This window comes from Myodes glareolus, chromosome 2 (genome assembly GCF_982192425.1).
Source record: "Myodes glareolus chromosome 2, mMyoGla1.1, whole genome shotgun sequence".
Taxonomy (NCBI): domain Eukaryota; kingdom Metazoa; phylum Chordata; class Mammalia; order Rodentia; family Cricetidae; genus Myodes; species Myodes glareolus.
The window spans coordinates 108,827,675-108,854,904 of record NC_142027.1 but is presented as its reverse complement, the minus strand read 5'-3'; the positions used below and the strand labels follow the sequence as shown (position 1 = coordinate 108,854,904).

General features: G+C 49.5%; 2 protein-coding genes and 1 long non-coding RNA gene across 3 annotated transcripts; all 3 read right to left on the bottom strand.

Annotated features, from left to right (window-relative positions):
- Nucleotides 1–6,125: 6,125 nt before the first annotated feature.
- Mospd3 (motile sperm domain containing 3) lies at nucleotides 6,126–9,719 on the bottom strand. The gene is made up of 5 exons (XM_087903486.1): nucleotides 8,943–9,719; nucleotides 8,684–8,759; nucleotides 8,295–8,524; nucleotides 6,450–6,614; nucleotides 6,126–6,349 (listed from the first exon to the last, which is right to left on the bottom strand). The coding sequence occupies exons 1-5, from the start codon at nucleotides 9,145–9,147 to the stop codon at nucleotides 6,318–6,320; spliced, it is 708 nt and encodes a 235-aa protein (XP_087759612.1). The 5' UTR covers nucleotides 9,148–9,719; the 3' UTR covers nucleotides 6,126–6,317.
- Nucleotides 9,720–12,189: 2,470 nt separating this feature from the next.
- Nucleotides 12,190–15,851, bottom strand: LOC148123133 (uncharacterized). The gene is made up of 2 exons (XR_015737284.1): nucleotides 14,623–15,851; nucleotides 12,190–14,315 (listed from the first exon to the last, which is right to left on the bottom strand). It is a non-coding gene; the product is annotated as an uncharacterized LOC148123133 (long non-coding RNA).
- Nucleotides 15,852–20,566: 4,715 nt separating this feature from the next.
- On the bottom strand, nucleotides 20,567–26,715 carry Pcolce (procollagen C-endopeptidase enhancer). The gene is made up of 9 exons (XM_048433969.3): nucleotides 26,514–26,715; nucleotides 25,637–25,745; nucleotides 24,068–24,326; nucleotides 23,129–23,253; nucleotides 22,423–22,559; nucleotides 21,934–22,214; nucleotides 21,164–21,241; nucleotides 20,896–21,066; nucleotides 20,567–20,782 (listed from the first exon to the last, which is right to left on the bottom strand). Exons 1-9 carry the CDS (start codon nucleotides 26,603–26,605, stop codon nucleotides 20,628–20,630), a joined length of 1,407 nt encoding a protein of 468 aa, XP_048289926.1. The 5' UTR covers nucleotides 26,606–26,715; the 3' UTR covers nucleotides 20,567–20,627.
- Nucleotides 26,716–27,230: the final 515 nt, after the last annotated feature.

The window sequence follows — 27,230 nt, the reverse complement described above, 5'->3', positions numbered from 1 at the left end:
TCCCCTAGGGCCAACCTTTGTCCGATGAGGATGGAGACTGTTAAATGTGAACTATACACAAGGAAATAAATGATGGTCGTTCTTTCTCTTCCCACTGAAAATTTTATTATGTTCTTCTTTACTTCATGTGTGTATGCAGGTCTATGCCACAGCCCCTGTGTGGAGGTCAGAGGAGAACCTGTAGGAGGCAGCTTTCTCTTCCATCCTGTGGGGCTCTGGGGCGGAGGGGAAGTCACTAAGGCTTGGCAGCGGGTATCTTGACCAGCTGGACCAACTCCTTGGCCTAGCTCTTTCTCTTTAATCATGGCTTTTACTTGCTGGCAGTGGCATGACGTTGGTATCTCCTTGTTCTTTTCTTGCCCCCAACATAGTCTTGGAGGTCTCACACAGCTTCTCCAGCACTGGAAAGGGGCAATCTCTTCATCTAAAGCTTGGGATGTCCCAAGTTCTAAATTTCAGGATGAAACCACCGTTTCTCTGCCTATCCCCTCTCCCACCAAGAGGTTCTCAGGCGCTGGGTTCTCAGGACCTTGGGCGTGAACTGGGTTCAGAAACCTCAACTGTTATCTTCCTGACAGCACATTTTCAAGTGGGTGTCACAGCCCTTCTCCCCCTTACACAGCTGCTTGTGTAGACAAAAGAATGGTACTCACAAAGATGTCCACATTGGAATCCCCCAAACATGTCAATAAATGTCACCTAATTGACAGAATAAACTTAGCAGTAGCAACTCAAGGCCTCTTCCCCCTCCCCCTCCTCCTTCATCCTCTTCCTCCTCCCTCTTCATCCTCTTCTTCCCCTCTCCTCCTCTTCCCTCTCCTTCATCCTTTTCCCCCTCCTCCTCTCCCTCCTCCATCTCCTTCCTCTCCTTTTTGTTTTGCAGGCAGTTTCATGTAGTTCAGACTGCGTAGAATTCTCCAAAGGGTTCGAGTCTCCTGCCTCTTACTTCTCAAATACTGAGATTAAAAGCACGTACAGCCATGCCTGACTGAGATTAAAGATCCTCCCCTTCCCAAAGCCAATACTGAAGCTTTGTCTCTCGGCACTTCAGAATGTGATGATGTAGATATTGGGTTTTTTTGTTGTTGTTTTTGTTTTGGGTTTTTTTTGGGGGGGAGGGGAGAGTGGCAGGGTCTCTCTGCATAGCCCTGGCTGTCCTGAAAATCACCCTGTAGACCAGGTTGGTGTCAAACTCAATGATCCACCTCTTATCTCTCAACTGTGGGGATTAAATAAAGACATGTACCACCATCACCCAACTTCTTTTGAAGACCAGGGCTCACTGTGTAGCCCAAGCTGGCCTTGAACTTAAGATCCTGCTGGGTCAGCCTCCTGAATGTTAGGGTCACAGAATATAAGTCTAAGGCCTTTAAAGTTAAGTTAAAGTGAAGAACTAGCCAGGCAGCGGTGGCGCATGCCTTTAATCCCAGCACTCAGGAGGCAGAGGCAGGAGGATTGCTGTGAGTTCGTAGGTCAGCCTGGTCTACAAGAGCTAGATCCAGGACAGGCTCCAAAACTACAGAGAAACCCTGCCTTGAAAAACCAAAACAAACAAACAAACAAACAAACAAACAAAATGAAGAACTAACCAATCGTGGTAACATCTGCCAGGCAGAATGAACTTTTTATGCTATTTATACATTTTTAGAAGATTTATTTGATTTTATTTATATGAATGCACTATGTTCATCCAGTACATGTCTGGTGTCCAGGGATGCCAGGAGAAGACGACAGATCCCTGGAACTAGAGTTGAGGATGGTTGTGAGCCACCATGTGATTTCTGTGAACCAGACCTTGGTCTTCTGCAAGAGCACCAAGAGCTCTTAACCACTAAGCCATCTCTCTGGCCCCAAAAGGAAAAAAAATAAGGAAAAGAAAGCTCCATTTCCAGGTGTGGTGGTGCACATCTTTAACCCCAGCACTTGAGAGGCAGAGGCAGGGAGATGAATCTCTGTGAGTTCAAGGTGTACAGAGTGAGTTCCAGGACAGCCGGGGCTGCAGAGTGAGACCCAGTCTCAGAAGAAGGACAAGGAGGAGAAGGAGAAGGAAGAAGTAGAGAAAGGAAGAAAAAGTTCCAGACCAGCCAGGACTGCTACATTAGCAATACCCTATTTTCAGATATCTCAGTGGTTAAGGGCACCTGTTCTTCCAGAAGATGTGAATTCAATTCCCAGCCCCCACATCAGGGGGTTTTCAACTGCTTGTAACTCCATCTGGTGGGGTGCAGTGGTTTGAATGAGCCATCTCCCATAAGTTTCAGGTGTTTGAATACTTGCTCCCTAGTTGGTGGTTGCTTCATTGGAAGAGGTGGACTGGGCAGGGCTTTGAGGTTTCAAAAGACTAACGTCATCTATTCCCAGTGTGCTCTCTGCTTGTGGTTCAAGATGTGAGCTCTCAGCTGCTGCTCCAGCCTCCTGCTGCCTGCCATCTTCATTCTGCCACAGTGAACTTTAACCCTCTGAAGGCCTAAGCCCCAAATTGAGCTTTGTTTCTAAGTTGCCTTAGTCATGGTGTTCTGCTGCGGCAAGAGAAAAAGATGGGAGGGGATCTGAGGCCTTCTTCTGACCTCCACCGTCACCACCCCCCACAACACATACAAATAATAAAACAAAACTTAAATGTTAACAATTAGTTATAGATAGCCACGTGTGGTGGCACACACCTTCAACCCCAGCATTTGGGAGGCAGAGGCAGTGGAATCTCTGGCTTGAGACCAACCTGGTCTACAGAGTGAGTTCCAGGGCAACCAGAGCTACACAGAAAAACCCTGTCTTGGAAAACAAAACAAAACAACAATAACAAAACCAACAGTAGAGTAGAACAGCAAACAGAAGGCTTCCTGGACTCACGGTTAACAGGGCCTTCCCACGGCAGACACGGCAAGCATCATCAATGTGCAAAGACTCTCGCCTACTTCTTGGGGGCATGTCTCAAGCTGGCACAGTATACTACTGTGGTTGCTGGGACTTGAACTCAGGATCTCTGGAAGAGCAGTCAGTGCTCTTAACCTCTGAGCCATCTCTCCAGCCCGCTTGGCAGTTTTTTTTTAGTAGATTTTGAAGCCTATGTTGTTGTCATTGTTTTTAACATTTATTTTGCTGGGGAGGAATTGGCATAAGCATGCTATGGCCTTCAAGTGAAGGTCCGAGGACAATTCGGGGGACTCCAACCTCTACTTCCACCAGGTGAGTTCCGGAACTTCAACTTGGTCATCAGGCTTATCAGCACCTTACCCACTGAGCAGGCATTGACAGCCCAGACTTATTATGTTTGCGTTTTGTTTTGTGAAAGAATCTCATGAGGCCCAGGCTAGCCTCTATTTGTTACGTCTCTGAGGGCAACCTTGAATCCCTAATCCTGCTTCTGCCTCCTGAGTGCTGGGGTTAGAAGCAAGCAATACCACACACCCCATTTATACGGTGCTAGGGATGAAACACAAATTCTGAATTCAAGTCCCAGCAACCACATGGTGGCTCACAACCATCTATGAGATCTGGTGCCCTCTTCTGGCCTGCAGGTGTACATGGAGGCAGAACACTGTATACATAATAAAATCTTTTTTAAAAAATTACCAAGCAAAGAAAAATCTGATCTATGGTACCAAACTTGCTTCTGCTCCGATCTCCCAAAAGAGCAAGAGAGGCCCCTCTTCCCCCTTTTAGGAGATCATATCCACATACAGAAACCATGTCCTAAGGCCAGTACCTCAAAACCTATTGGTGAAATGAATTCCTACAACAGGGGTAGGACAGGAGAGTGGAAAGTTCAAGACCAGCCTGGACTCGGGGGTGGGTCACAACGTCAGCAAAGTATCCTGGGGGTGGCCAGCATGTGTGTGACTTTGCAAAGGGGCTGTCTTCTTAATTTTGGAGTTCTCTAAAGGAACAGAATTGACAGAATGCTCAGCTACACACAAAGTGGTGGGAACTTAGGAGAGTGGCTGATAGGCCGTGGTCTGGGTTAGTCCAACCATGGCAATCTCATGATGGGAAGACCAAGCATCCAGGAATTAGCCAGATCCCCAACACTGAATGTCTCAACACTCCCAATCTGATGCTGGAGACCTGGAGGACTCAGAGAGCTGCTGGTCCTGTCTATTGCGGAATCCTGAAGAAGTGGGTTCTAAGGCCAGCAAAGGAATACCTCAGTAGCCGGACAGATGAGCTTGTCAGAGAGAGAGGGCAAGCAGGCAATAAGAAAAAACTCCCTTCTCCCATGGCCTTTGTGGGGGTTGCCACCAGCAGGTGAGACCGAGATTTAGGGTGGGCCTTCTGGCCTCAAATGATCCAATCAAGAAACCTCAAAGACAGGCCCGGTTGCTTGGGTTTTAACTGATTTTAGATATAGTCAAGCCGACAACTAAGATTATAGCGGACCCAATTAGATATTTCCTTTAAGGTAGGTATACTGGCTGAGGGGCAAGGTTCTATTGTATGAGTAAAGGGAATTTTTGTTAATCCTTTATGGTGCTTGGATTGGAACCCAAGGTCTTAGGCATACTGAAAACTGTTCAACAACTGAGTCACAACCCCAGTTCTAATGGCGAGTGTGTGTGTGTGTGTATGTGTGTGGTCCTTTTTCTTCAATAACAGAAATTGCACCTGGGGGCTCACCCACACTAGGCAAGTGCTCTACCGTTGAGCCATATGCTAACCTTTTTATTTCTGTTATTGCTTTTGTTTGTCTTTGTATTTTTTTGAGATCAGGTCACACTAAGTAGCCTTGACTGATTTGGAATTCTGTGGAACAGGCTGGCCCCAAATTCAGAGATCTACCTGCCTCTGCCACCACACTGGCCCTAGCTATGTTTATTTTGGCTTTATTTTGAGACAGGATCTTACTAATTTGCCCAAGCTGACCTTTAACTTTCCGTGGATCCCTGGGAACAGGAGAGGGAGGAACAAGACGCTGTCTGGGTCTCAGGAGAAGGCTGGGTGGTGGTACTGAAGAGATGGCCCAATGGTTAGTCAAGAGCACTGGTTGCTCTTCCAGAGGACCCAGGTTATTTTCCAGTGCCAACATGGTAGTTCTCAACCATTTGAAATTCCAGGGGATCTGACACCCTCTTCTGACCTCTGCAAGGCACCAGGAATGCATGTAGTGCATATACATACATGCAAGTGAAAACACTTATATACAAAAACATTTTTATTAAAAAGTGAAAAATGATTTTGCAGGCAGTAGGGACACATGCCTTTAATCCCAGCATTCGGGAGGCAGGACAGCCTGGTGTATAGGACGAATTCCAGGACAGCCAAAGCTACACAGAAAAGCCTTGTGTCAAAAAATCCAAAGTTTAAAAGTATTAAAAATGAGTTTAAAAAGATAAAGTGGGGAGGGCTAGGGAGCGGGTCAGTCACTGCTGTGCCTGCCCTGCAAGCCTGAGGACTTGGGCTCAGAGCCCCAGCACCCACGCTGTCTCGGTTTCTCCCCTGCTCCTGTGATGACATACGCCAACAAGCAACTTAAGAGTGTTTGTTCTAGCTCACAGTTCATGGAGTCAAAGCAGCTTGAGGTCAGCTGGTCAAAGTGATGAATGTGGCGCTCAGTTCCCTCTCCCTCCTGTTCATTCATCCCAGAGCCAACCCCACAAAATGGTGCAGTTCACGTATGGGGATGGGGATCACCCCTCCCCAGTGAACCGAATCAGGATCACCCTCTTGATGCCCAGTCGCCCCTCTCCCAGGTGATTCTAGGAGCTTTCAAGTTGATAATTAACAGTGCATGAACAGTTACAAGAACTTGTGACCTCGGGGCTGGGGAGGTGGAGCTTACTGCTGAGGGAATCCAGCCAATTGATGAGCTCTAGGTTCAGTGACAGTCCTTACCTCCAAAAATAAGATGTAGGAGGCGGCATAATGGCTCAGTGGGTAAAGACACTTGCTACCAAGTCTGATGACCCAAGAACGATGCCTAGAATGCCCATGGTGGAAGGAGAGAATCAACTCTGAAGGCTGTCTTTCCATCTCTGCTTGCATGTACGTGCGCTTGGAAGACAGCTGACATAGAGATCTCTGGCCTCATGCTTATGCATACACACACACACACACACACACATACACACCTCATTTAAATTGAAAAAAAAAAGGGTGAGAAGCCAAGGACAAGCATCCTACATTTCCCATTTTGATTTTTAAAACTTATTTTATTCAACTTGGAAATGAGTACAAATCCCTGGGTGTTTGGTGAGGGACAGGATGAAAACTGATGGATGGGTAGAAAAAAGGGAGAAGGGGCAAGGTGCAAACATCACAGTGGCTGCCTCAGGTCCCTGCCTGCGAAGGAGAGGGTGGGTGGGGTGGGTCCAGCTGAGAGCTCAGGTCCGGAGGAACACCATGGTGAGGAGGCCTGAGGGTAGGAAAAGGAAGAGAGTCCATGCAGGAGCCTTTCCCCCTCTCCCCCGTCCTTTCTTTGGAGGTGGGCCCATGTGCTCCTCTACCACGCTCACCTAAGATGTACGCTGCCACCAGCTTCTGTCCCAGGGACACATGCAGAACCTGAGGCAGCTGGCTGCCAAGCTCGTCCTGCAGGGGCAGCAGCAGGAAGGCCACGGAGATGATGCCTGTCAGCAAGAAGAGCAGGAAGGAGCTGGTGGCCAGCTGCTGGGGGGCACCTGCAAAAGGAGGGGACATGAGTACCGGTGGCCCAAGGTCCACCAGGGACCAGGATGAACAACGGAGAGGCAGCAACTTTGATTGGGGTTTATCCACCTGTCATTTACTTATTTTCAGACAGGGACTCACAGGATGGCCTCAAACTCATTAGGTAGTCAAGGGTAGTCTTGAACTTCTGATCCGCCTGCCTCTAGCTCTCAAGTTCTGGGATTAGGTGTGCAATGCCATATCCGGCTTTGGTTATCTCTCTTAAGTGTGTGATAGATGTGAATGGGTGGGTACACGCACACGTGTGCATATGTACAGAGGCCAGGAATCAACCTCAAGTGCGGTTCCTCAGGAACCATCCGACTTGTTTTTGAAGAATGGGGTCTCTCAATGGAACCTGGCCTTGTCTGTTAGAATGGCCAACTGGTTAGCCAGCCCCAGGATCTGCCTGTCTCTGCCTCCTCAGAACTGGAAGTCCAAACACAATACAACCATGTCACGGGTGCTGGGGACTGAACTCAGGTCCTCACTCGTATGTAGCAAACACTTTACCAACTGATCTTTCTCCACAATACTCCTCCCCATCCACATTGTCAAAGCCGTACCATGTAGCTCAGGCTAGCTTGGAACCTGCAATCCTCCTTCCTTCTTTGTAGTACCCCAAGTGGTGGTATCCCAGGCTTGTGAAATCATGCTGGCCTTTGGGTTTACATTTTTTTTTTTTTGTTTTTCGAGACAGGGTTTCTCTTGGGTTTACATTTTATTGCCCTCCAAAGGTGTGTTCTCAGTGTCCTGGGCTGACAGGCAGGGACCTCTATATCTTCCATGTCCAGCACACAGGAGTATGACTGCTCAGTACAGGCTTCTTATTGAACTGAAGGTAGCTGGCGCCTGATAACAGCCACTGCAGTTGAAGCTAGGGAAGAACTTGTCCCCTGATTAGAAGTTAGAAGCCATGGCAAGTGTAAAGTCGTCTTCCTCTCTTACCCAACAGAAAACCTTAGCCAGGAACACCTGTGCACGGGGACTTCTTCACCCCATTTAGTTCATTTCTAGAGTAAGGCTACTTGTTCTCACCCTACGGAATTCAGGAGTCCCCACAGAAGGGCTGGGGATATTGCTCAGCAGCAAAGGGCTTGTTTGGTATGCCTTAGGTACAAGGCGAATCCCCAGTACTACAGAAAAACAAGAACCGTTTTAATCAGTCAGTAAAGGGCTGACAGTGCAAACATGAGGACCCGAATTCTGATCTCCAAAACCCACTGAAGAACCTGGGCACACATGGTAGTGCGTGCCTCTACAATCCTAGTCTTTGGGTGGTAGAGACAGGTAGATACTGGATTCTTTTTTTTTAAGAGACAGGGTTTTGCTGTAGCTTTGGAGCCTGTCCTGGAACTAGCTCTTGTAGACCAGGCTGGCCTTGAAACCGCCAGCCTCTGCTGGGATTAAAGGCGTGCACCACCACCGCCCAGCTGAGATACTGGATTCTAAGGTTAACTGGGAATCCAGCCTAGCAAAACGAATGTGCTTGAGATCTTGTCTCAAAAAATAAACGTGGAGAGCAAATGAGGAAAAATCAACCTTTGGCCTCCACAAACACACACATGTGCACAAGCACCCACACACACATAGTCACATAACACACACACATACACACAACACCACAAACACAATGTATCCCTTCAACTCACTCTCCTGAAGGTGTCTGGCTGGGGTTGGTCCTGTCCACACAGGAGGTCCTGGATTGGGCGCTGGCTCAGAATGTCCCTGCAGCTCCAGGGGGTACGCTGGGGCCCGAAGAACAGAGGTGATGTCTTTTCGGCCAACCACACGTCCCTCAGCCCCCTCCTCAGACAGCTCAATTCGGAACCGGTCCTGGACATCATAGTGGCTGGGGATGGGGGCCACATGCCGGATCACGCTGACGCATTGGGAGGAAAGTTAAGTGAGAAGCAACCAACCAAGCGAACCCAGTTCTCCTCCCCCAGAAACTCTTCCCAGCAAGCGGGTGAAAAAGGTCTCAGACCAAAGGCAACAGATGGCAGAAATGACGGGCTGCTTCCCCACCTTCCCCACTCACATGTCAATGCAAGACTGCGGCTTCACAAATCCTTCTGCATCGAATACCGTATATTTGGCAGGTGCTGTACACAGAACTGCGGGATAAAGACACACGAAGAGACCTTAAAGTTTCGCTTATGGTGGGTTACCAGAGCTCCCTTCTGTCAGCCACCCCAGAGACGGACATTACCTAACTGATTCCTCCAGCCCACAAAATTCTTCCATATCTTCCTATCAATCCCCAGAGCCCTATCTCCAGGCGCCCATCATCTCTTCACCTCGGAAGCGAAGCGCAGTTCCCGTGGGGTTGTAGAGGGTCAGCAGCTGCCGGGGTCCACTTCTTTGGTCCGCTCTGAATACTAGATCCGGGGGAAAGACGAGCACCGGGACAACGGGTCCTGAGGAAGGAGAGGAGCCCCGGGGTCCCCGCCCAGGGGCCCCCGGACCCACCAGCTCCTGGTCCTGGGGCGCCCCACGGCGCATGCAGGCTCTAGGCGGTCGGACATCCGAGGGCAGAGCTCACAAGGATAAGAGGGCCTTGGAGTCTAGGGCTAGCGGCGCGAGGAACGAAAGGAGGGCAGGGCGAGATGGTGGCAGAGCTCGGCCAGGTGTCCCCGCTGCCTCGGTACTCCGCTAGACGTGGATCCTCCAGTCCCAGGTCCGGTTCTTCAACCCTTTCCCCTTCCAGCTGGGCCCCAGGTTCCTACAGGTCCCGCCTCCAAACCGCACCGCAGTGGCCACGCCCACTCGGCTCAAATCTGGCCCGCCTAGTTGCTTCCCGATCCGGGTCTTCCGGTACGGGCAGTAAGCCCCGCCCCTTCCGGGCGTTCCCGTGCCGGTATCCCCCTCCCCCGCGACGGACTTGGTCTTCTTGAGCCCTCCTGATAGCCAGGTCACTGGGTTTCATCTTCGATCCCTTTCCTTAAGCTCGGCCTGTGCCATCTCCGGCATTCCGCCTCTGAATGGCCGCTCGTGCTACGATAATCACCTGGTAGTCAAAGTTTCCTACAGTCAATTGTCTGCAGGCTGAGGGCGCCATCTTCCCGAAAGTTCCTTGATGTACTTCCGCCGTACGGCCTTTCTCCTTGGTCAATGCTGCCTAGCTTCCGTCTAACTGTACGCTGATTGGTGTTCGTCAGCGACCAAACCCGCCTCCCTCGGCGCTAATGATTGGCTGCATCTTGCGTAAGTAATTCAAGGGTCCCGAGCGCCAACTCTAGTCTGATAGTAACTCGGGGAGGCAGGTCTGGGCTCCGAGCTAGTGTGTCTTTTTCGTTCTGCTTTTTTTTTTCTTTTTTTAATTTCATTTTGCTTTTCTCTCCTTCCTGCTCAGGTCTGAGAAAACATGTGTGCACAGTGACGTAAGGTTAATAGTCAGTAATCAATAAGTAAAACTGGATGAAGCAAGAATCTCAACCGGCTCTGGTTGCACTTTTAAAAAGGGGTGTGGTGGGGTGGGGTGGGGTGCTGAAGGGTTAGCTCAGCGTCTAAAAGGACCCAGGTTCGGTTCCAGCACTCACATAGTGGTTCATAACCAATTGTTAACTCCCGTTTCATGGGATTGGACGGCCTCATCTGACCTCTACCGGTATGTGGTTCATATACATGCAGACAAGACACTCGACGTCCATGAATAAATCTAAAGAGTTTTTGTTGTTTTGGTTTGGTTTTTCGAGACAGGGTTTCTCTGTAGTTTTTAGAGCCTGCCCTGGAACTAGCGCTTGTAGCCCAGGCTGGCCTTGAACTCACAGAGATCTGCCTGCCTCTGCCTCCCGAGTGCTGGGATTAAAGGCGTGAGCCACCACCGCTCGGCTTTTTTTGTTTTTTTTCGAGACAGGGTTTCTCTGTAGCTTTTTGGAGCCTGTCCTGGAACTAGCTCTTGTAGAGCAGGTTGGCCTTGAACTCACAGAGGTCCGTCAGCCTCTGCCTCCAGAGTGCTGGGATTAAAGGCGTGTGCCACCACTGCCCTGCCTAAAGAGATTTTTTAAAAAGATTTATTTGTTATGTATACAATGTTTTGTCTGCACGTATGCCTGCAGGCCAGAAGAGGGCATCGGATCTCATTGTTGATGGTTGTGAGCCAGCCCTAACAGTTGCTGGAGATTGAACACTGGATCTCTGAAAAAGCAGTTAATGCTCTTAACCTCTGAGATATCTCTCAAGACTTAAAAGGGACTTTCTTTTTTTTTTTTTTTTTAGAACTGTGAAACAGTTCAGGCTATCCTTGAACGAACTCTGTAGATCAGGCTGGCCTCGAACTCACCGAGATTCACCTGCCTTTGCCTCCCAAGTGGTGCTCCCACAAGGCCCCACCCCTATAGGTAGTTAATGATTGCTAGGGAGAGACATTTTCTTATTTGGAATAACCACTATTAAATGGCCTGCGCAGCAGTAATAAAACTTACTGGTTCACAAAAACAAAACAAAACAAAACAAAAAAACAAGAACCACCAAATCAGGAGGACTATCTGGGAAGGGGAAAGGACCCACAGAAGTAGGGGACAAGCGACATAGTGGTGGTGAATGTGTCAAATGTATAAAAATGCCATGATGAGATCATTTTATTTATATAAAATTATCAGTAATTAGTATGATGATTAGGGGGGAAAATGAAATAACAAAGAGAAAAAACAGCTAGAAGAAGCCAGGCATATTCGTGTAAGTCCCAGGTACTAAAGCAGGTGAGTTGGATTGCCACAAATTTGAAACTAACCTGATCTGTTACACATAGGAAGTTCCCTGCCAGCCAAGGCTACATAGTGAAACCTTGTCTTTAAAAACACACACTTTGGGCTGGGCGGTGGTGGTGCACGCCTTTAATCCCAGCACTCGAGAGGCAGAGGCAGGTGAATCCCCGTGAGTTTGAGGTCAGCCTGGACCACAAGAGCTAGTTCCAGGACAGCTAGGACTGTTAAACAGCGAAACCCTGTCTTGAAAAACAAAAAACCAAACAACGCCCCCCAAACATTGGAGGGGCGGGGGCTGACATGATGGCAGTCACCTCAGATCCAAACACTCTGGATCCAGGTAGAGGCAGGTGGATCTCTGAGTTTGAGGGCAGCCAGGACTACATAGTGAGACCCTATCTCAAAACAAAATAAAAACAAAGCCAACAACAGTGGGCTGACAAGATGACTCACCAGTACAGGAGTTTGTGTGGAGCCCAAAGACCTGAGTTGGATTCCTAGGACTCACATGGTAGGAGGAGAGAAACACCCTTTACATGAGCTGAGCTAAATGCATATATGCACATGTACAATGTACATGTGTGTGTACATGTGCGCATATGTAATAAGTGCAAAAAATTAAAATCTATGTGTTTTATGGAAAGCCTTTCCTGAAAACCGTATTTTCCTTTTTATCATGCTTTTGCTTTGTTTTATTTCTTGTTTGTGAGGACTGAACCCAGGGTCTTACTTTTGATAGACAAGTACTCAATCACTGAGCTACGTTCCTAGTGTTGGACTCCAGTGTCCAAACTGAGAAGGAGTCGCCCCCAGAGACCACCTCATACACCACAGCCGATGCAAAAGCATGAGGATTTTATTAATTCTGTCATGACAGGGTCCCTCAGCATTCGGGAAGCCAAGAGACCTCGAATAGCTGGTACAGTCTACTTTTAAAGGAGAAGGCCCCATAGAAACAAGAGGGGTTGTTCCTTGATCATTATGATTGGCTTATTCGAAAAGGGCTAATACCATAATTGACTGGAGGGCTATTGTCAGATCAGATGAGGTAAGAGGTCATTTTGACCCCGTTTCCCAGGGGACTGAGTCAAACATACGTGTATGGGTAATTGTTCAGGAACTGAGTACGTGCATGTGTAGCTGTTAGGTCCTTGGTTCCCAGGGGAGGAGGGGAAGCACTAAGGCATGGAGGCTGAGAGGGTTTGGAATTGTCAGAAATGGCTTCAGAATTGTCTTAAAGTCTTACATTCCCTCCTCTTATTTGGTCAAATATCTCAATCTTGAGATATTAGTAAATTTGGGGGATTAATTGGATCTGTACACAGAAATTAACAAACCAGTGTTGTAGGCCCATCCTAGATCAATAGAGGGCATCAGGTCATGTTGTCCTAGGACTTGGGAGAGTTAGGTTTTTTCCCAATTGCAGGACGTATGAGAGGTGATATGGTTGAAACTGCCAGATGAGGCTATTTCCTCATAATAGGGAGGTCCTGCTGACAGGCATAGCCAGCTTGACATAATCTTGCTGGAGTCAGTTCTATTTAGCAAAGAAAAGGCTCCCATTATCAGACTAAACAATCGCTGGCCTGTAGTGAAGCAGGGGTTGCAGAAGGGTTCTTAGCACTAGGAGTGGGGCCCAGGGTCCTGGCAAAGGGGGCTACCTCAACAGGGGCTAGCTGGCCCTGGTCAGGTAATACTGGGTTGGGCCCTGGTACCATGGCCATGGGAGGTGTTACAACAATTCGCAGGGTGAGCAGAATTCCTATGTCTTTCCTTCCTGGATCATACAACTGTAAACCCCAAGTATTGCCTGTTAACCATTTCGTGCTTTTTGCTAACCCCCAACCAGGAGACATTGACATTTGTTTTACATCATCAGACAGCATAACAAAATATTTTAGGTCCCCCGTACTACAGAGTTTGCTTTTCCTCCCCAGACAAATATATCATTTAGAATATTTGCATGCAGAACAAGAGTTTCCGGGAGTTTGCTCAGTATCCTCCCAAGAGTCTTTTGCTAAAACACATAGGTCAAAAGTTAGCTGGGGGAACCAGGTATCCAGGGGATGAACTACAGTGGCTAGCCTTAAGGCTTGCCCAGTCTCAAAGTTAGTCAGGGTCCAGGTTAAGTCCTAAGGTATAAGCATCAGGGCAAAGATCAGCAAGCCTGGCAGAATCAGGTCTTCTTGAGAGAATTTTGGGTATACTGAAGCTTTTATTTGGAAGGTCCTGGGTCGTCCTGTGGAGGTGCAGGCTTGACGTGAGACAAGATACTGTCCACTTTGAGGGCAGTAGGTGTCATCTCCAACCTGGAACGGGTACAAGATCTCTGGGTGCCTGGGCTGGTGTTGGAAGGTGCCGGCAGAGATAATTAGGGCCCCTTTAGGGGGATCTAATCCAGCCAGCAGCAGCAGGCTCTGGTCAGATAGTACTTGGTTTTAAATACCATCTCATGTTTCAAGTCCTTCCCGATACCCATGGAGACAGTCCCATTTTTCGCCCCTGGGAGACAAGTGGGGGAGATGTCATATGTCCCTGTGCTCCACATGGAACATTGTTTTGGGGAAGTATAAGCACCACAGTATAAAAATCTAGCTTTCCCAAGGGGTATCTGTGTTCTGGACCCCCACACCCGAATATTTCCTCTAGGGGAAAATCTTTTGCCAGCCTCCAGGGGCAGCTGTGGGGGATATGCATCTCGGATATCCCAGGATGCTAACCCTGCTACTAATCCATAGAAATCAGGGGTGAGGGCAGGGGTATCAAAGCAAGGGCTTCAGGAGACGTGGATTGCAGATACGAGTGGGCGGCTGCTGTTCTGGCTGTGAGGTGCTGCGCTTTTCTCATGTCCCTCCAGATATACCCCAGGCGTCAATTCTGGAACAAATGCGAGATTTCCGAGTGTCAGGGTGGTCAGGGGTCTCTATGCCTGGGCTTGGAGATCTGGAGAGCCTTCAGTCGCGCCTGCAGAATGGGTCATGAGGGGGCCTTAGGAAGCCAAGGTGGGGGAGGTCCCCCATATTGGATCTACATAGAACAGGGCTACGGGGAGGAGCTGTGCCCAGTCTCTAATGCCAGTTCTAAGGCTAATTTGGTAAGGGTCCTTGTTATTATTATTATTATTATTATTATTATTATTATTATTATTATTATTATTATTTTAACCTGTCCTGAACTCTGGGGTCTATATGCATAATGTAATTTTCCCCAGTCTTATCCATGTTCTGACTTTTCTGAGCAACAAGGCAGTTTTACCATAAATTCTGATTACCTTGGGCAGGCCAAGCCTTGGGAAGATTTCTTCTTTGATCTTCTTAGTCATGGTGAGAAAAAGTTTCTCTGCCATCCGTAGTTTGTATCAAAAGGCCGATGTACCTTTAAGAAGACTGTTAGTTCCTCGTCCCCCGCCCCTCCTCATCTGGGTGGCACCAGTTGTTGCCTCTCAGAAGCCCACCTCCGTTGACTAGGAGGCTTGCAGGACTCCTCCTGCTCAGTCAGGCGACAGAGGGGTCGTTGCCTGCAGTGGCAGTGGCGGCGCTGGGCGCGGGGTCCTCGGCCTTCTTCCGGCCTTCTCCTGGCCAGGGACTCTGGCTGCTATTCCTTGCCCCTCTTTGCTGTGCGGCAGTAGTTAGCTCACGGGCTCCACTCCTTGCGGTTCCGCCTCATCGGCCACTGAATTTGCGCTGCTGGCCTTGGATCTGTTCCAAACTCCGGTGAGGGGGCATCCGCCAGCCTGCCTGAGCCTCTCCAGCCTGAAGTGCCTTCGGAGCCCGCCCCGCCTGCTACTCTGGGGCTGCTCCCACCTGGCTCATTGCTGTCTGCAGGGGCCTTGCCCAGCGAGGTGGCAAAGGCTGAGAGCAGCCTGCTTTCCCTGCAGGGGAAATAGCAGGGGGAGTGAAAACAAAAAGGCTTTTGATTCCAGATCTACAGTTCATAAGGTGGTTCATTGATAACATAGAGTACTCAGTCCATAGTCAAATGTTTTAGACACACAGCAAAGGGGAATTTCTCCCCCTTTTCCCCCCGTACACCTCAGAATCAGACACCTGGGTGCACAGCGTAAGCAAGGGGGAAATTTCAGTGCTGTCACTGTGGCTGCTGCGTAGGCCTCTCAGGTGGGCAGAGCACCGCTTCAGTAGCCGGCTATATTCATTGTTGTTCTCCAACCACTTTTGCTCAGCAGCTGCTTTGGGAAGTGTCTTGAGCCCAAAGCCCTGTAGGGCCATTCTTCCTCATTGAGTTTTTTTTTTTAATCGGCCCAGGTGGTGGCAGCTTAAGTCCATATTCGGCCATTCAGGGGCTGCTCTGTCTGAGGTGCACAGTCTCTGCAGCTGTTGTCTTCTGTTGCCTCCCTATCTGTCTAATTTTTTTTTTTTTATTAAGTCCTGGAGTGAGCTTCTCTGCAGTCCCTTCTTTCTCTGCAACTTGCTACAAATGTCTGATGCTGACTGGCCTATAAAAGACATCATTACATTGGCTTGGCAATCTGCCTGCAGGAGTACTATCATACCTTTGTGCTATTGCTCTTACCTTAGCCAAATTAGCAAGTTAGCGGGGTGCTTTGCAACCCCCCCCTTTTTAGACCAGATTAATCAGAATCTGGCATTAAAGACGGAGCTGCTCCCTACCAGCTGGAGTATTAAAGTCCCATTTGGGTCAAGTCAGAGGGAAGGCGTCCTGTCCTCTATCATTCTGTGATTGGGTTGATCTGCTGTCAGCTCCTGGGACATTTTTTTAAACTTCAAAGAGAACTCACTGTTTTTCCTCTGTGGTTAGGAGCACCTGTAAGAGCTGCTGGCAATCATCCAAGTGGGCTGATGGATAACCAGAACATATTCTATAAGCCCGGTCACGGTCTGAGGGTCCCAAGAAAAGGAAGGGTTATAAGTAAAGATTAGAGGCAGAAAAAAAGCAGTATTGTAATTGACCTGCTACTGAGCGAAAGGGAAATGCTTGGGAAGTCACTCTCTCCCTAGTGGAAGTCCCTCCCCTGTCCCAGTATAGATGCTGAGTGCTGAAGTTTTCAGGGCTCGGACCTGACCAGCAGGGCTCCTCAGGAATGAAGTGTTTCCTCTGGGGGAGGAGGAGGGAGAAGTCTGCCATGCTTGGCTGGATAACAGGAAGAACTGGAGGTGCCTGGATTCTGGGTTTCTTTTGCTCCTGTGCAGGAAAGAGAGAAGACACAGGGCTCAGGGAGGGGCAGCCACCATATCACCTCCTCTAGCTGCAGGGCTGCTTTCGGAATCAGGGGAACTGATGATGGCCAGGGGGCCATTGACAGGTTCTGAATTCCTGCAGGTGGATTTTAACAAAGACAAACTGACATACAAAAACAAAAATACATAGAAGCAGACACAAACTCAAAACCAGAAGCTGGTGCTCTCACCACCACTCTGGTGCAGAACTGAAAATACATAAGAACAAAAAGACAAACATAAACTCAAAATCAGAAGCTGCGTGGTAGCAGATCCAAAAGTACAGATGGAGGATCACGCCTCTCCTGGCGACTAGGGCGACTTGGTTGCCCCTTCCTCCCATAAATGCCCGTGAAACGTCTTTCAGGGCTAGGGCAAGGGATCTCAGGACACGTCTGCCTCCTCCCTTAGCCCTGTTTCAATACAGACCCTGTGCAAGTACAATTTTTAAATTACTTATTCATAATTACACAGAAACAGGAAACATAATACATAAACAGACAGACATAAAAATGAGCTCGTTTCTTTATACCTCCAACTGGGTCTAGAGTACGTCTGGAAGTGACTCAATTCCCGGTCAGGGAACTAAATGTTGGACTCCAGTGTCCAAACCGAGAAGGAGTCGCCCCCAGAGACCACCTTATATACCACAGCCAATGCAAAAGCATGAGGATTTTATTAATTCTGTCATGACAGGGTCCCTCAGCATTCGGGAAGCCAAGAGACCTCGAATAGCTGGTACAGTCTACTTTTAAAGGAGAAGGCCCCATAGAAACAAGAGGGGTTGTTCCTTGATCATTATGATTGACTTATTCGAAAAGGGCTAATACCATAATTGACTGGAGGGCTATTGTCAGATCAGATGAGGTAAGAGGTCATTTTGACCCTGTTTCTCATGGGACTGAGTCAAATATACGTGTATGGGTAATTGTTCAGGAACTGAGTATGTGCATGTGTAGCTGTTAGGTCCTTGGTTCCCAGGGGAGAAGGGGAAGCACTAAGGCATGGAGGCTGACAGGATTTGGAATTGTCAGAAATGGCTTCAGAATTGTCTTAAAGTCTTACACTAGTCTGTAGACAGAAGTTTCTGTCCTGCCCGGTCCTGCAGCCATTCAATTCCAAATAAACACACAGAGGCTTTATTAATTATAAACTGTTTAGCCTATTGCTCAGGCTTATAATTACCTCTTACAACTTTAATTAGCCCATATTCTTATCTATGTTTAGCTACAGGGCTTGGTACCTTTTCTCAGTAAGGCATTCTCATCTTGCTTCCTCTGCATCTGCCTGGTGACTGCAACTCTGCCTTTCCTCTTCCCAGAATTCTCCTAGTCTGTTTGCCATGCCTATACTTCCTGCCTGGCTACTGGCCAGTGTTTTATTAAACCAGTACAGTGACAAAACTTTACAGCATACAGGAGCATTATCCCACAGTGCTAGTCCTTTCAAAATTTTTATTATGAGACTAGGGCTAAATTGCCTAGACTGACATTGAATTTGTAGATCTGTTTCTGTCCTTGAGGTAGCTGGGATTACAACCACGCCTGCTATTGTCTTGCTTTTGTTGTTAGTTTTGTTTTTGTTTTTTTCTTTCTTTCTTTCTTTCTTTTCTTTTTTTTTTTTTTTTTTTTTTCGAGACAGGGTTTCTCTGTAGCTTTGGAGCCTGTCCTGGAACTAACTCTTGTGCTGGGATTAAAGGCATGCACCACCATTGCCCATCTTATTTTTGTTTTTCTGAGACAGTTTCTCTGTTAGTCCTAGCTGTCCTGGAACTGGCTCTGTAGACCAGGCTGGCCTTGAACTCACAGAGATCTGCCTGCCTCTGCCTCCTGAGTGCTGCAACTAGAGGCATACAGCACCACTGCCTGACTTTGTCTTGCTTTTTTCATAGCACATTTCTTGATGCTTTACATCATAATCTGTTGACTCTTTCCTCCAGAGAATGTCCTCTCCAAAAACAGGGACATTTATTTCTGATGTATTTTCAGTACTTAAAACATAATCTGCCATTTGGCAAGGACAAAGGAATGAATTAGATGATCTTTGAGCAGAGATCTGACTAGACTTAGAAAAGAATCAAAATGTATCTATGGGAAAGAATTCCAGAAGGAGGGTAACAAAATCCTGAAGCCCAACTGTCCTAGAGTGGGGATAGCTGGCAGGCACCGGGTCTGAGTTGTCATCCTTAAGCAAAAACGTGGAGCATAGCAGTGCATTCTTATAATCCCACAGGAGGAGCTCAGTTCAAAACAAAGGCAGGGAAGGGAGGGTGGAGCTGGAGGGTTGACTCAGGGGTTGCTTTTTTAGAGGACACAAGTTCGGTTCCAGCATCCATGTTAGGCAGCTCTCAGCCACTTATAACTTCAGCTGCAGGGGATCCAACACCCTCTTCTGGCCTCTTTGGGTACACACACACTTTTTTTTTAAATTACAATATCAAAAGAAACAAGAGGTGGATGGTGTTCTTGAAGATGACACCTAAGATTGTCCTTTGGCTTTCTAAACACATACAACCTTATACACACGGATGAGAGAGAGAGAGAGAGAGAGAGAGAGAGAGAGAGAGAGAGAGAGAGAGAGAACCAAAGAGAACTGCTGTAGCGGCCCTCACCTGCCATTCCAGTACTCCAGAAACTAAGGATTGCAAATTCAAGGACAGCCTGAGCTACACAGTAAATTGAGCAGGAAATGAGATCCTGTTTAAAACAATAATAAAAGAAAGAGGAATGAATGGGAAACAATGAGTCACCAGAGGTAACAGTGAGGAGGGAGAAGGGAGGCCAGAAAAAGACCCAGGTGAAAGAATGCTACAAGTTAATTCATTTATTCATTAATACTTTATTTTATGTACATTAGTGTTTTGCCTGTGTGTATATTTGTATGAAGGTGTCAGAAGCCCAGGAATTGGCGTCACAAGATAGTCGTGAGCTGCCATGTGGGTGCTGGGTATTGAACCCAGGTCCTCTGGAAGAATAGTCAGTGCTCTTAGCCACTGAGCCATCTCTCCAGCCCTGTTTATTTTATGTGTGTGTGTTCGTGCATTTGTACAAATAGAGGACGGACAACTTGCAGGAGTGAGTTCTCTCCTTCTGCTGTGTGAGTCCTGAAAACAGAGCGCAGGCTGTCAGGCTTGGCAACATGCCATCTCCGTGGCCCAGTTCTCAATATCTGGAGCAGTGGAGTGGCAGTACCTAGTTGACATTCCTCTAACTTCTGTTTGCTTTTCCAAGACAGAGTTTTTCTGTGTAGCCCTAGCTGTCTTGGAACCTACTCTGTAGACCAGGCTGGCCTCAAACTCAGAGATCTGACTATTTCTGCCCTGAGTGCTAGGATTAAAGGCGTGAGCCGCCATAGCCCAGCTCTTCTAACTTCTTAAATCATGAGACTCAATCTTATAGAACTCAGATTTGGCCTCCGATTACTATATAGCCCAGGCTGGCTTTGAACTCCTGATCACCTCCATCTCCCAAGTACTGTGATTACAGGTGGCACACACTCAGCTTCTAGTTAGAATTTGGGGCCAGGGCGGGGGGGCAGGTGGGTGTTTAAGACTTTTCTTTTTTTTTTTTTTAATGCATTTGGGTGTTTTGCCTGCATATATGTCTGTGACAACTTACATACTGCTGCCTGCTGAGGCCAAAAGAGGCCATTGGATCTCCTGGAACTGGTTACAAAATGTCGTGAGCATGTGGGGGCTGGGTTTTTGAGACAGGGTTTCCTAGTAGCTATGAAGCTTGTCCTGGAACTTGCTCTGTAGACCAGGCTGGCCTTGAACTCAGAGATCCACCTGCCTGTACCTCCTGAGTGCTGTGATCAAAGGTGTGTGCCACCACTCCCTGGCCCCTAACCTATGTCCCTAAAACAGGCTGAAGATGTAGCTCAGTGGTGGAGTACTTGCCTAGCATGTGGAAGTCTGAGTTCATCTTCTAGTACTTTTCCCTTCTACCCCAAGGAAAAAGTATTCTGAAATCCAAGATGCACACCCCCACGCAACCATAGAACTGATATACGATCCCTTCCTGAGTTAAGAAACATTTATTGGGTTGAGAGCACCACACTCAGGCTGCATTTGGCTGGGACCTCAGGCAGCTGGCCTAGGAAGGGAGGGACACTTCCTCTTGCTTAGGTTATTGAGGATCTGGTCCTGGTTGGGCTTGTAGGGAACCACAAAGCTCTCTGGAGGGAGGACGGGGCCTCTGCTTTCTTCCAGCTGGCCCATCAGCAGGTAACTGGCTCCTGAATGGGAGAGAGGAGATCAAGTTACTAAGAGCGGGTGAAGAAGCTGGTGGTCTGGCACCTTCATGACTCCAGTGTGCTCAGTATCCATCCTCATTTCCCATGCCCCTTACCTTTCTTCATGGGGGGCATCTGCCTGCAGGGCACATAGAGCTTCAGAGGGGTGTCCCTGGGCGGAGAGGGCAGATCTAGTCCTCCGCTTTTGTAGACACCGAGGAGATTGATGGTGACGGTGAGGCCCTCACCTGGGCCTCGGACCATGGTCTTCACCGTTCCAGTCACCACTGTGGAAGGGCAGGGGTGAGAGACAAGAGTCAGGTGACTGGAGCTGGGCTTGGATGAGGGCCTGGGGAGTCGGGAGGGCAGGATGGAGGGTCTTACCCAGACTACTGGCACAGAAGTTGCTCTGCAAGGTGCCTACCCGCTTGTACTGCTTTGGACAGGTGACGCTGGATGCCTCTAGGAGAGACGGGGTTGCTTGTGGAGGGCAGGAGAACCATTTGCCTCACATCAGCCAATTTCCTCCTTTATTTGCAGTGTTAGGAATGGAGCCAGAGTCTGGTGCACGCTAGGCAGGAACTCTAGAGCTGAGCCACATCCTTTGGCCCTCCCTGGAGGATTCTAGGCAACCACCTTGCCGCTGAATCATACACGGAATCCTCACTAGAGGATTCTGGGACAGACATGCTACAGCTGAGACAAGTTTCCAGCCCCTTATTGTGAGGATCTTAGGAAAGAGCTACCTCTGAGCCGTGCCTTCAACCCTCCCTGGGAGATTCTAGCAAACCCTGCCTTAGCCCGTCACATGTGAAATTGCAGCAGCCTTGTACATGGAAACTCAGAGCTGCACAGAGTGTTGCTTCCCAGTACAAGTCCCAGACACTGACAGGAGACTGGCACCATGAGTGTTGAATGAATGAATGCATGCCAACCCAAGGAGAAGCTTAGTGCTTCCTTTAGTTCATGTCCCTTCTTCCACTTTTTATTTTATGTATATGAGCATTTTGCGTGCATCTATGTCTGGAGTTACCAATGGTTGTGAGCTGCCACATGAGTGCTGGGAATCAAACCTGGGTCCTCTGGAAGGGCAGCCTGTGCTCTTACCCACTGAGCCATCTCTCTAGTACCTTCTGCCACCTTTTCACACTCACCCAGGACCGCTGGAGTTTCCTGTGTATTTGGGGAGCTCTCTGGTTTCTCTGCAGGTTGGGATTTAGGTTTGGTGGGTGGTTTGACTTTGGGCCCAGTTCCTGTCTTTGGGTCAGAACGGGATGGGGGACCAGGCTGGACATCTTCCCCTGGGCTTGAGACTGGCCCCTTTTCCACGGCATCCCGTGGCAGGGTCTTGTAAGAAGCTGAGAAGCCATCTGCGGTGACACTGAGATCCGATACAAACTGGACCAAGAGCTCATTCCCTTCAGAAGATATGGGACTGCAGTGGGCAGAGGAGAATTGGCTGAGGCATCAAGGCAGACTGTGTACCCTATTCTGTCCCCCAGTGGTCAACCTTAAACTAGTCCTCTGACATCAGATCTTGCCTGGTCATCGGAGCCTCCCTCAACCCTGCTTGGCCTTTGACAACCGCTCACAAGGGATGAGGAGTTAGCCCCAACAGTGCCCGCCAAGGACTCATCCCTCACCTAGGGGCCTTGTCTCCACAGAATTTCCCCAGCCTCTTCGAGTCATCGCTCACAGCCCCGCTGAACACACTGACGGAGTCATAGCGGCAGTACGTGTCAGGCTCCACATCGAACTTCCCAAAGGTTAGCAGGATCACCTGGGAGAGGCATTGGCTGCGTAGCAGGACAGGTCAAGGCGGACCGAATAGTTCCCTGCACCTCTCCAGCCCAGGGAGTACTTGGCAGTAGCACAAGTCAGTCCCCTTGTTCCCTCCTCAGTGTTCTTACACTGCTAGCTTAAGGGTCTCTCTCTCTCTCTCTCTCTCTCTCTCTCTCTCTCTCTCTCACACACACACACACACACACACACACACACACACACACCTATACCATACAGGGAGCATCCTTTGCCCTGGTGTGCAAAGTCAAGTGCATCTAGGCTCACTCATAATGAACAGAACTCCACCCCATTGAGTTACACACACACACACACACACACACACACACACACACACACACTTCCTCAGGACCCAGTACTTCCCTCCCCTAAGGCCAGTAGTTGCACTTCTTTTTTGCTTGCATTGTTAGCTGGTCTGGGTCAGGTTTTGCTCTCTACCAGGGCAAGCTCAGGGATCAGGACACAGACGTTTGATACAATGCCGCTGGCTGTCTGCTTTAAGGATGCTGCCTGGGTGCCTGCTGGGCAGCCTAGGCAAGAGGTCAGTACCTGGTCTGAGGGTGCAATGATGTGCCAGGAACAGCTGATGCCTGGGGGGTAATCCGACTCAGGCCAGTTGGGCGTGGTCAGGGTTCCCTGCGCCTTCTCCATCCGCCCCCCGCAAAACTGGTGCTCTGAGAAGGGGAGAGAGGGACCGGGTGGGGGGCGGTGGAGAGCCTCGGTCAGCTAGAGTAGAAAGCTCTAGACTGGGAGCTTTCCAGGCAGCTAGAAAGTCTGGATCTCAAAATGAGGGGACAAGAAGGGGAACAGCAGAAGGGGCGGGTCAACAAACACCTGGGAAGACGGAGGCTGGGGCACCCAACAGAGAGGAAAGGATTGAATGGATCCCTTCTGCCCCCTCCCCAACCCGCCGCCACACCACGCCTCTTCCCCTAGGAGATCCCATCTCTCCATCCCGGCCTAGCAGAAGAATCCTCTAAAGCAGGCTAGAGAGCTCTCACGTTGGGAGGGTGCCCTCCCCTCTGACGAGGTCTCTGCCCGAAACATTCCAGAGAGACTTGTGCTGCCGGGAGGGGGTGATGGGACCGCAATCGGGATCCCAGAACTGGGTATAGGGGGCTCCAGATGAGGGAATCCTAGTCCCCCAGCTTCAGGGTGCCCCCTTACTCCTGTCAGAGGAGCCCGATTGCGGAGGGGGGCGGGCAGTTACTCACCGTCCCAGTAACCCCAGGCCGCCCATTCCACCCGCGGGTCCATGACCCATTTCCGCCTCGCACCTGGGGGAGGCCCTGGAAGAGGGGTAGGTAGGAGCGGGAGGGGGAGAGAAGACCAGGAGGAGGGACTGAAGGGGCGGTTAGTGAGAAGAAAGGGAGTAATGGCGGCCCTAACTCTTGGGAATAATCTGGGGAGGGTCGAGGTTAGGGCAGGGGTGGGGACCTGAACCGGGGTGGGGCCAAGAGAGGGGAAAGAGGAGGTAAGGATGCTCACCAGAGCCTGAGGTGGCCCGACCGCTGTACCAGAGCAGGAAGCCTCGTCCCCCAGTGCCCTCGTCCGTTGTCATCCTTAAAGTCACCTGATTGCCAGGTGCAACTACAGGTGCAGGCCGGAAGGTGCCACAGAAGCGTCCCAGTCGTTGGCCTGAGGTCCCAGATCCAGCAAAGACCTCCAGAGCATCATAGCGGCAGGAAGGGTGGAGCTCCATATCAAAGACTCGAAAGGACAGGGACACAGTCTGACCCTCAGGCACCTGACAGAAGAGTAATGGGGGACCGCCCAAAATCAGGTCCCAAACAACCCTAACAGTGGATATCACCCCCTCCCCCAGGTACTTTTAGAGTAATAGCGGTAGCAGGAAAGGCCAGTGCAACACAGAGGACCTGGGCGCTACTCCCAGCTTGTGGTCTCTGAAGGGAGAGCACAGGAGCAAATTAGGAGTAGAGATTCAGCATTTGCTACCATTAAAAAACAACAAAAACCAAACCAAACAACTAAAAAACAAACAAACAAAAAACCAAAGGTTTAAGCTAGTTATAGCAGCCCACACTTGTAATCCCAGGATTTACCGTGCTGAATTTGAGAACTGCCTCAAAATTTACATAATGAGACCTTGACTCCAAAAACAAAGAATTAAGGTTCAGCACCATGAGTGCATGTCCATGATTCCAGCTCTTTGGGAAACCAAGGCAGGGGGATCATAAATGCAAGACCCGTAATTTACAAAGACCCTGTCTCAAAAATAAAAGGAGAAGGGGTTTAGGGAGATGGCTCAGTGGGTAAAAGTGCTTGCTCAAGTTCGAATTCCCAGAACCCATATAAAAGGCCACATTTAAAAGGCTCCACACTAGGCCTGGGACCCTAGCCCTGTGGGGGGCAGAGACAGCAGGGCCACTGGGGCTTTCTGACCTTCAGACTAGCTCTAGATTTAGACTGTCTCAGGGAAATAAGACGGAGAGCAGTGGAGCTCTAGAACACCCCACATACCACTCTGACCTCTCTACACCTGCATGAGTATGCACACGCATGCACAACACACACACACAAACACAACGAGAAAACAAACAAACCAAAAGCCTAAATGAGGGCTGGAGAGATGACTCAGAGGTTAAGAGTACTGACTGCTCTTCCAGAGGTCCTGAGTTCAATTCCCAGAAAGCACGTGGTGGCTCACAACCATCTGTAATGATATCTGGCACCGTCTCTTGGCAAGTGTATATATAATAAATAAATAGATGTTTAAAAAAATATGTGATTAAACTAGTGGAACAAGCCATTTTGAAAAGAAAAAAAAAAAAACCTAAATGAATCAATGGCTGGGATGTACCTTATTGGTAAAGTTCTGACCTAACGTGCAGAAATCCGAGGGTTCCATTTCCGGTAGTGGGGGAGGACAAAGGGGTGGGAAGGTCAGGATATGTCAGAGACTGTTACTGTGGAGCCTGACACCCTTGGGTTTCCCAGACTGAGGTGATGCCTGGTGGTGGGGAGGGTATCCCGAGCTGTCAGGGTTGTGCCAGGGAGACTGATGAAAGGCAGTGATGGCCGGAGGGACCTTCTCACCGTTATTGTCCAGATGCACTTCTTATTTGGGGGGTAGAGGTTGGGGAAACCCTCACTTGCCACGTAACCCGACTCCCCCGTCACGTCCCCTCCACACAGGAACACAGGTCTGGAGGACAGAAGAGGCGTCAGGGAGAACCATTAGAGAAACAGTTCACGAGAATATGAAGCCCCAGGCAATACAGGAGGATGGTGCAGGAAAAGCCCCATCCTGTGGGACAGGGACTCCTGCCCAAGGTCCAGGGGAAGTGGGGCTAGGCAAAGGGGCCATCTCTCCAGCCCCTAGAGGCTCCACCCCCACGCCGACAGGAATTCCCGGAATCCTCCTCAGCCCCCCCCCTTGCTTTCTCAACCCCCTCCTTGCCCTGCCTGGCAGTCAAGGACAGGAGCCGCGCCTAACTACTTCCAGATGTGACAAGCCATGAGGCCATGGGGGGAGGGGGGCAGAGAGATGAGGGGAGCACCAGTGGACATACAGTTAGGGGCTCCCACCTTCACCCTGCTCCGGTTCCAGCTAAGGACCAGTATCTGACTTTCTGCTTGCTGCCCTTCCCCCAGTCTCATTTCCTGAATGTCAGCTAAAAGAAGTTCAAGGTCTTGGCTTTCTGGGTTCAAACTCCGTGGAGAGGCATGGCTCTGGGTGGAAAGGGAGATTTAGGACAGGAGGGTTGTATTGAAGGACTGGGAACAGTGGCAGTCTGCAGACCATGAGCATGGCTTTGCAGCAGACAGGGAGACCAAGGAATCTTAGAGGAAGATGAGCCGTGAAGGGGTTGCTGGCAGAAGAGCTCGCAAGACACACAGGCGCAGCCCTCCCAGGAAGTCACAAGCATTCTGCAGCTCCCTCTGGAAGCCATCTGAAAGACATGAAACCTACCTGGTGTAGTTGGGGGTCTGACCTCGGGCAAGGGGCAGTACCCAGGCCACAAGGAATGGCCCCAGGAAGAAGGTTAGGGCAGCAGGCACCATTGTGTAGGGGGAAGTACTGGAAGCAGCAGCTGAGTTCAGCAGCAGCAACAGCAGCAGCAGCAGCAGCAGCACCAACACCAGCAGCAGCAGCAGCAGCAGCAGCAGGATAATCAGTACCAGATGAGGCAGCCCTGGGTGTGTGGGCGTGGGGACTGGCCAACTGGGCGGGCGGCAGGGGAGGCGGGACAGAGAGACAGCTGGGACAGTGGTGAGTCCCTGCAGGGGCCTCTCTAGGTCTTGGACATGTATTGATGGACTAAGGGATGCTGGGAGCAACAAGGGGCAGATAGAATATATCTCCATCAAGTGATGTCATCTGCAACTCCACTCTGTCTGAGAACCTCGTCGTTCCTGGAGACTTTCAGGCAGACTGGACCACTTCACCTGTTGCTTTCTCAGCATCCAGAGAGGATGTCCTTCTTGAGTCTCTTGGCCATTCACTGTCCCACTACACGTTTCTGGGTGGTTTTTGTTGTTGCTTAAGACCGTCTTCCATGAAGTCCTGGCTAGCCAGGACTTTCAATCCTCCTACCTCAGCTTCCCAAGTGCTGGGATTACAGGTCTGCACCCTTTACCCAGGCTCTTCTGCACCTGCTTATGACTTTCCCTTTAACACTGGGCTAAT